We start from the raw sequence: 9,669 nt of genomic DNA, 5'->3' as shown, positions 1-9,669 counted from the left end.
CCTTAACTAAATTTTTTTTACAGAAATTATATAGCTACAGTTCTGAGATCTTACGATATCTTCAAGAAGCTGTAGCTTCGAAGCAAAAACTTAAAACATAATAATAAATCTAAATTTTATTACTTAATTTATAACTTAACTGTACAAGAGAGGTCCAACCATATCTATGAAGTTATGAGTGAAACAATAACTAATGACTTAGTTTTTTATGTGCCTTTACTTTGAAACAAAAAAGTTTTTATACATAACAAGAGAAATGAAAATTGTTACAGTTTCAAAAAAATAATCTGGCAGCCTCTTTCTAAGTTTGCCTTAATATGGTCGCAAATCCCCTATTTTTTGTTTGAAGGTATTTTTGGTTCGGTTGAACTGGGATCGGCCAGTTCAGGACCTCACATACACTGAATGAGTCCAAAGTGTGTGAAAAGTTACAAAACATAGCTTTGAGTGCTGCTCAACACCATTAGTACAGAAAATGAATAAACAAAATCTCTATACTTATGTGTCATTGAAAAAACATTTATGAAATAAGTCAAGTAAAAAAAAATATAATATTATTTATTTTAGTTTCTTTTTATTTTACTCACAAACTGTCTACCCAGACCTATGGTGTCCGATATAAGGTACATGAAACTAATACAATCTTTAAAACTTTGTTATAATAGCGCTGACTAGAATTAAGACGGCGACTACAAACCACAACGACAATAAAGCAAAGCTGGGCAATAAGCGTAGATAAGAATTGGTTACATGAATAGAAGGATTTGACCAGTTATGGAACATTGAATACCGTCGAACTTTTTTATAAAATGACCGGAATTGGAAGTACTTCCTACGCAGGCCTCATTTTCGTGCCTTTTTACAAGGAATTCGGGCGGTAATCCATTGTAACCACGTAAATATCATAAACTTTGATCGTGAAACTTGAAACAACTTGGCATTTGGTTCGAAAATTCGTTGGCCTCTTTCAATTCGATTTCTTGGTCATTAAAAGTATTAATTTCCTCCCTCTAATTCAATATTCAGACAATATCCAATGGAGTTATTAGCAAAATACTTTTTATTAGTATTTACGGGAAATTATAGTCAAGTAGTACCGAGAAGACTTCGTACCAGGGTGTCACGCTCTAGTATTAGCCTTTCATACAGCGGAAGCTTTCCAAGACAATGCTACTGCTGCTAATGAAGGAGTTTTCAAATACTACAATTAAGGCTTAGATTAAGTGGACAATTGATTTCCTTTAGCATTTCCAAATGGCAACATGAAGAAAGGGCGACATTGTTGAACGGCGAGGAGATTTGAATAAAAAAAAGAAGTCGGACGGCAAGCTTAAATTTACAAAACGTTTAGTCAATAACTCCAGCTATCCTGTGGTACTTCAGGATAGGTTAGGTTAGGTTGAAGTGGCTGCCTCCGCTGTCCAAGCTGAGACTCACGTAGGCCGTTGTGGCCCGTTGTACTAACACGCGGGGGTCCCTATTTCCTATTTCCCTACTTCCGAAGAATGTTTAGACCCCAGTGAGGCTAAACCAGCGCGTTTGCCTGATGAAACACAAGAAGTTGTTTGTATGTGCAGATTCAAGCTCCGCAAGAACCTCAAAGGAGTGTCTGTGGAAACATCGGTACCTGGTTTCTGACAGTGCGGGGCAGTGGCGCAGATAGTGCTCTACGCTTTCTATCTCCTCCTCGTCCCTACAGCTGCGGCAGAAGTCATTTTTTGTAGGCCCATATAGGCACCATGAGTGCACATGAGACAGTGACCTGTGAGAAGGCCCACTAGTGGGCTTATAGATATACCGTTTAACAGTATCGCCGATTGTGATCTCTTTGTATCCAGCTTAAGCCAGATTTGCTTGGATATTCTACATGTAGGTTCCATGGCCCATCTGGCGTTTGCTTGATGCGTGAATAGAGATCGCAAGCAGTGCTTGCAGGTGTTTAGAGGAGGGCTGGCCCAACCAGCGGAGGTTATTGTTTGTAGCTTGGTGCCTTCCCTAGCTAGCTCGTCCGCAGCGCAGTTTCCTGAAATGTCACTGTGTCCAGGAACCCATATAATGCTCAGGTTGCATTTTTCAGCCAGCTTATTGAGGGTTTCTCTGCACTTCAACGCCGCTAGTGACGAGGTGTTGCTGCATTGCAGGGATTTTATGGCAGCCTGACTGTCCGGGAAAATTGAAATACTTCAGCATAGGCTGGACAAATTAAAAAACAGAAATACACAAATAGGAAGAGAGAACTCGACTAATATCACCGTAAAAGCAAAATAAAGATTATTGAAAACCTATTTTTTACAGCTTTTCAGAACTTAGCAATATTATATCAGGGCATTATCTCAAAAAACGTTATCGATATAGTCGGACTTGGGTCTTTCTTCCACAATTTTTATTGGTTTATTCGTAGGCTAAGGATCCAAAAAAGCTCAAAAGTTATAATTGTTTTTTGAATGCTTAAGCTCTCTCCGTAGTCACTCACACCTTTTTCGATTCGAGTTAGCTTTTTTCAATACAACAAGTGCAAGGTATGCACCTTTATAGGTACCCGGTGTTGATTTCCAAAACAAAAACAGAAAAGAAAACAAAAAAGACATCAGTTGGTTGCCTCAACTTTCGAAGATGAAAATGAAGAATTTTTTAAAGAAAGTGGACTATAGGACAGTAACCTGTTAAACCGGACTCAGCCTTTCTTTCCCGGCAACTTTTTTAAAATTGTTTAAGGAGATAGATGGACTGCGGACACGTGCCACTTCATATTGCGATCAGTTGTAATAACTTTTCGAACAACACACCGGCAAATGACTTCCAGAGTTTTTATATAAAAATATTTCTATTCTAAAATCTTTGAAGCTTTTCACGAAAAGCACGAAAGAAAAAAATTGTAAAAAGTGGTACGGATAAAAAGTCATAGCCAATGTGAGCCGAACGGGGAGTCAAAGTGGAAAAAGAACTTATAAGTTGAGAACAAAATGTATGCGGACAACAACGATGAATCGGACTTTAGTCACCGAAATATATATTAAATTGTCATATATGAAAATCTTTTGTTCTATTTTTGACGAATTCGGCTTTAGGGAATAAACTAAGGACATACTGAGCGGCACGGCATGCAGCGTCAGCAGCGCTCAACTTTTTTTGTCTATTTGATTAGCTATCGCTAAGGGTGAATTGCTCAATAAGAATATATGCAAAGAATATTTTGCGGCGTAGTGCAGTGCAGCTCAGTATGGCCTTAGATTTAGTCGAACATATTTTGCATTTCAACCAAAGAGGATAAATACAATAAGAGCCGTCACTAGTTATTTTTTTGGCATTTACTCGATGTATACTGAGAAGAAGTCGTTACTTTTTTTTTGGGCGATATGCTTATAAATCTCTTCTATACATTTTCGTGGGGAATTTGTGTTTATTTTTCGACTGTATTTAATTAATTTACTTAATTCTCTTTCCAAAAATCACAGTTGCACAAGGGGCCTACACGGCATGGACAAATGCGAGACAATTAAAAATGTCCCTCTCAGAAAACATTCGGCATCAATTTTTTCAATTTCCAGTGAGATAATCGCCACAAAATAACGAGTGACGGCTCTTATTGTATTTATTCTCTTTGTTTCAACTAAAATTGAGGCAGATTATATGCAGTGAAAAGTGTTTTGCTATGAAGTTTATATTTATGTAGTCTACTTTTAGGCAGCTCATAAAATCAGCGAGTACTAGTACAGTTAGAGAAAACACGTATACAATGAAGCACCTAAAATAGAAAATACTCAATTTCCATATCCATTTTATAAATAATTTTTTACTTTATTATTTTAATTTGCTCAGCTGGCTAACACTTAAAGCTAAAAGTATACACACAACAACAATTATAATTCGTTTACTTTAAAACACTCACACAAATGTAAATGCATAATGCTTTTCAAACGCTATCACGGCGAAAGAGAGAGATCTAATAGTAATATTGTTTTTTATTCGTCTAAAAATTTTTTAATTGAAATTTTTACAGTTTTCTAATGGTATTCACACAATTTTAAAATTTTTTGCTTTCATTTTCCAATTTTTTTATAATGTTTGTTTTTGTTAACTAAAACCTCTGCTTTAGCTAAGTAAGCGCAATAGCTTTTGTCTTTTCGTTTTGTTGAATTTTGGTGGTTTTTGCCAAAACTTGTAAATTTTTTTAAATAAATTTCAAGCATTTTCATAATGCAATTTTAGAACATTAATTTCTTTTCCGAATAGAAGCGTGTATTTTTTTTTTTTTTTTTTGTTTTTTTTTTTTTCTACAATTGTTTAGATTTGTTTCTGTTTGGAATTTATTTTTAAAAGTTGTCTCAAATTTTTGTCACTTTATTCACAGCTGTTTCATATTAAATACTCAAGTTTTTATTTTATTTCCTTTAATGTATATGATTGTATGTGTGTATGCGTATGAGTATGTATAAATTTAATTGTTTTTTTGTAATTTGAGTAACTTTGTTAATTTGCTAATAAATACAATTTGAACTTTGTTCTTTGTCATAGGTTTTTTTGTTTTTTATGTTTACATGTATGCATGTGTGTGCATACATACATATGTATGTCATGTATATATGTATGTATGTATATCATGAAAATTTGTATGTGTTTTAATTTTACAACTACAATATCAAGACAACAATGTTGAAATATTTTTTTGTATACTGAAAGAATCATTTTTGAAATTGCCTTCAATTTTCGTCCTAGAAATGATTTCTCTACAGAATTTGTGTGTGTTCTGTACGAAGCATTATTAAAATTTTATAATAAAGTTTTTTCAAAAATATTTTCTTATTCTGTTAGCTGTTTTTTTTTTGCTAAACTTTTCTCATTTGTTTTTCACGTTCCTTTTTTCATTTTAATCGATTTAACATACATTTAGAAATTAGGTTGATTGAAAAACCATCATACAACAGGATGAAATAGTCTTTCTTGCCAGGTACCTATAAGATGCAAATACAAAGTAGTCTTTCAATGTATTTTCTGAAATAAAATAGTTTAGTTTGTTTACTTATTATTGAAAATATATAAAAATATTATCAAATAATTATAGATTGTTATTGTATATATGTACATATATATATATATATATATATATAATATGTTTACATATACCTGCGCGCATTATTGGTCCTATTGGCAAGTTCGCTATCTGAGAATTATCTGTGTATCTATTACAGGAGCTTCCAATTGATGATATATATCGCACACCTAGATGAATACAGCGACCAACTCAAAAAATCGCGATGCTCACCAAACGCGAAAAACTGTATACCTCTCCCATATTAGAGATATACGCCGCCGGCGCCGCAGAATGTCAAAAATATAGGCACGGCGGCGGCGGCGTTCGGCCCGTTACTATATTTTCTACTCTTTTAAGACTGTCTAGCAAACTGGGTCGATTTATTAACCGTTATCGCGCCATCGATTTTCCACTAGGTACACCAAAAAAAAAAAAAATTTCGAGCCTCCGAAATTCCATTGATTTTTTCGATTTTTTATGCATTTTTTTTTAATTTTCAAGGCTCCAAATCATTTTTTTTTGTATTTTTTTTTGTGTCAATTGGCAATGCAAAATTGGTAAATGCAGTGTTTTGAAAAAAAAAAAAATCGTTTATGGAGATTTAGAAGAAATCTACTTTTTTCACAGGCTCGAAAATAATTTTTTTGGGTATGCGTAGTGGAGCTATTTTTTCCTGAGACCAAATCCTATCGAAAAATCGATGGCGCGATATCGGTTAACTTTCGTCCATACAAATCGACCCAACCCACTGTTTATTGTTCATCTAGAAAATTGGTACGATATTGTCGAAAGGGGTATCAAGGGATGTGCATCACTGTCTGTTATACAAATCCAATTGCGAAATTTAACACTTTCTACCCTTTCGAAAGGTATTTGAGAAAACAGACGCTTTCAATGCCAGCTTAACACAGATTTCGCATCACCAAATTCACCAACTTATTAAAACAAAACACTTAAAGAAAAGTTATATAATAAATTTAAATGCTCACTTCACATAATTTGTTCAAAAAATTAATAAAGAACAATGGATTTAAATACAATGCCCCAAGTCGAACATGCTTCATATTGTTTCAAGTTATTAAAAAAGCAAGTTTCGGGTAAACGGTGCCGATTTTTTCAATAATTGTATATCCCGAAAGAATAAGCGAATATCTGGAAATATAAAGCGAAATCAGTGATGCAAAATCGTTTAGTAGGCTCCAGTGGTTTAAATTCTTCTTTGAAATGATCCCCACCTCATACTTAAGTTGCATATACATATCTTCAACACGTATGAGAAGGGTTTGAAAAATCACTTTATTTTCTTAACTATAAAATAGCGTCTGAAATCTTAATTTTGATTTGCACACGTCATTATTCAACACCCAAATCTCCCGGTTTGACATTTCGAAAAGTTGGCGGCCCTATCCTCAACTAGTCCCATGGAGTGAATCACATTAGATATAGCCCATCAACCATGTTTAAATATGACCTACACGTTACGGCTCCTGTCACAAATGTGAATACGTAGGCACATATTTTAACCAGGTGAGGCTGTGTCTTTCGCAAGAACACTCAAAGTGGTGAAGCAAAAGCTTTCTAAAGACATTCGAACAAATGACCGGGTGTTCTACTACCTTAACGTAGGGTATAGTCGAACTAGTCTGTAAACTGAGCTAATGAGCTCTTATATCATATGGACGGAAACGAAGATTATTTAAGTCAATGTCTCGAACACAAACGTCTGCAAATTTTGGTCTACATTTTAAAATTTTAATCCGCGGTCCTTCTAAAGTTTAAACTATGTAGATGCGCCAATGATTATACAATTTTCACCCATGAGTTACGCAATGATACGCATTTAGACTGCTTATGATTTCGGGGGCGGCATCCTTGGCCGAATAGTTACTACCTAACGTTTCAAGTTGATTTTTTGGTGTAGCTCTGAATCATAGCGCGACAAAAACACCCGTCAGAAAGTCTTCGGGACTACACCTAGAGCTTCTAGGAAAGTGACGTCGACGAAGGTATGAGTATGCAGTATGCAGAAATTGACTGCTTGTTTTGTTGGTATGGCTAGTCTTCGCTGACTCCAATCATAACGAATAGGCACCTTTGATACCACATCCCATGAATTAACCAATGAAAATTATAGTAGGAAGGTACTTGTCCGATTATATCGTTATCGCTTAGCTTAAATATTTCGTAAAATCCCTTTAATATATCATTCTTGAGCTCTGAAAGGTTTTCGGTAAGGGGGTTTGACATAAACATTATTTTACTTCTCTAGTGCCAATAGTCCAGTGCTGTCAGCATGTTTTTTTATATTTAGTGAAATACTATGTGCTATCCTATCTGAATAGCTTTAGACCTACCAGGAGTTCTATAATATCACTGTAGATCAAATCTCTGTAGAAGACATAGGAAAAATTACCGACATGTAACATACGTATGAATGGTTATTTCAATAAATGCTGGGTGGCATGAAGTTGGGCACTCCACCAGATCCGTCAGTATTTATTGATCAGAAATCAAGTAAAGTATCACACCAGGTGACTCGCTCTATATTTTTAGTTAATCTTGTACGCGGGATATTAAAATTTTGGGTATGGGAAAACGTAACGTCATCCCTGAATGAAGGGGCAAATCGGGCGTTTGACAGTTTGAGAGCTGCAAATTTGAAATTTGTGGAACTATTTTGTCTACTTGAAATTTTGTATTAACCTAAACAAGATTAAGCAGCCATTCTTTAGCTCAGCAACCAAGGTCCCTGCTCACAGTGTCCGCTTAAATAGTAACCGGAACTAAATTGACAACTCACAGAGCGATTTCGGTCAAGTTATTCGGGTATTCACGTTGGGCGGACATGACACAAATTTTTCTTAATGTATTAATAATTGCAATTAAGTAAATAATTAACACGTTTTATATACTTGCCATAGGTTAACTAACTCTACATACTATTTTCTAATTATTGTATTATTATATGACTGTTCTAAAACTATGTACTTACTGATATTTATAATCTATCAGAGTTTATAGAAAATTAAGAAATAAATGGCGTATTCTTATTGGCCTGGCTATCAGGTCATCATCTAATGTGTTCAAATTGTTTATTTATTTAAAAAAAAAAACAAGCTATGTATGGGAAAAAATGTTCACCCTGTTAACTTGATAACCAGACCGACTTAAATACCCGCAATACCAATAAGGGAAGCCGGTGAAAGTGCAAAACGAACAACAGAAATTAGTCAATTTGATATGTTATTTTCCGACTGCGTTAAAAAGAGTGTTCCATATGGCAGCGTATCCGGCTCATAATCTTCAACGAGTTTAGAAAGAGAGAAAAAGGATGGGACATAAATAGTAACCTTAAAAAGGAACTGGGTAGTCCTTAAAATGAAGGCTAGGCTTTTTTTTCAGATAATAGCCCCTCGAAGGGGGGAAAATACTCGAGATCGGAGGCATCTTTAATTATTTTAGTGCAGTATAGCACTGGGCTAATGATCGGGTATAATACTTCACAAAACTATTGAAATAAAGCATTAAAACAAATATTTAATTGACGATCCGGACCCGTGCGCATCTTGCGCAACCAATATAAAAGTCTCTTATCAAATATCAACAGAAATCAGCTGTTCTATCAGTAAATTAAAACTTACAGCTTGCGCTGCCATCTGGCGTATGGTAGCAACTACAGGTACTGCAGTGAAAATATTCACAATAGTGCCATAGTACAAATAGATTTTTTTGTGTGCTCAGAATCGTTTATTTTTAACAAACTATTCGAATAAAATATAGCTAAACAAAAGCACTACGACCAAAATTTCCCAAAGCCCGCTAATGGACCGAATCTCCATCTTTACAACCAAAACTGTATTTATAGATTTGGATTCCAAATAAGAGCGAAAAAGGGACCCGTACATAAAAACAGCAATTAGAAATAATATGTATGATTATCCCTTCACGGGGTGAGTCATGTGGACTGGCAATCAACCAAGGAAAAGCGGAGCTGGTTCTCTTTACGCGAAAATACAAGGTTCCTTTTTCACAACACCCTCTTTTGGGAGAATACCGATGGCACTTTTTGCTAGGGTTAAGAATATGGACATCATATTGGACAGACGGCCGTCGCAGTGTGGTGGTAGCGTGCTATGCCTAGCACACCACGGATCCTGGGTCCATCTCCGTGGCAAAGTAACATCAAAAGTGTGGAAAAAGTTTTTTCAATTAGAAAAAAATTTTTCTAATCGGGGTCGCCCCTAGTAAGTGATTTGAAAAACACTCCGAGTGTATTTATGTCATGAAGAGCTTTTCAGTGAAAGCTCATCTGCCTTGCAAATGTCGTTCGGAGTCGGCATAAAACATGTAGATACCGTCCCGCCACTGTGTAAGGAACATTAAAACGACGCAATTTGGAAGAGAAGCTCCGCCTTAATCTCCTGGGACGTATATCGCACAAAGAACTTTTAATTTTTATTTTTATATTTTATTGGACGGGAAACTGTCCTATAGAGAAAATATGGCTGATAAGCTCAGTTCCGTTATCTTGGACCAACGGTAAAAGCTGGGGACTCTCGTCGATGATAGCTAAGCCGATTTTTCTCTATGGGGTAGTAGTATGAGGGGACGCACTTAGCACGGCGAAGTTGGTCGGG

The 9,669-nt window shown here is 35.5% G+C and overlaps 1 protein-coding gene across 2 annotated transcripts in view; it reads right to left on the bottom strand.

Annotated features, from left to right (window-relative positions):
• Window positions 1-3,773: 3,773 nt before the first annotated feature.
• Window positions 3,774-9,669, bottom strand: part of LOC137251044 (protein retinal degeneration B-like) — a 140,240-nt gene continuing 134,344 nt past the window's right edge. The window contains exon 16 of one of the 2 annotated variants that reach the window (XM_067784926.1): window positions 3,774-4,992. In XM_067784926.1, the coding sequence (XP_067641027.1) occupies window positions 4,953-4,992 (40 nt within the window). In that variant the 3' untranslated portion in view covers window positions 3,774-4,952. The remainder of the gene's footprint in view (window positions 4,993-9,669) is intronic. The other variant, XM_067784924.1, reaches the window with a different exon arrangement.

This window comes from Eurosta solidaginis, chromosome 4, assembly GCF_040869045.1.
Source record: "Eurosta solidaginis isolate ZX-2024a chromosome 4, ASM4086904v1, whole genome shotgun sequence".
NCBI lineage: Eukaryota > Metazoa > Arthropoda > Insecta > Diptera > Tephritidae > Eurosta > Eurosta solidaginis.
The sequence above is the reverse complement of the archived record's forward strand: the minus strand, read 5'-3'. Positions and strand labels throughout refer to the sequence as shown.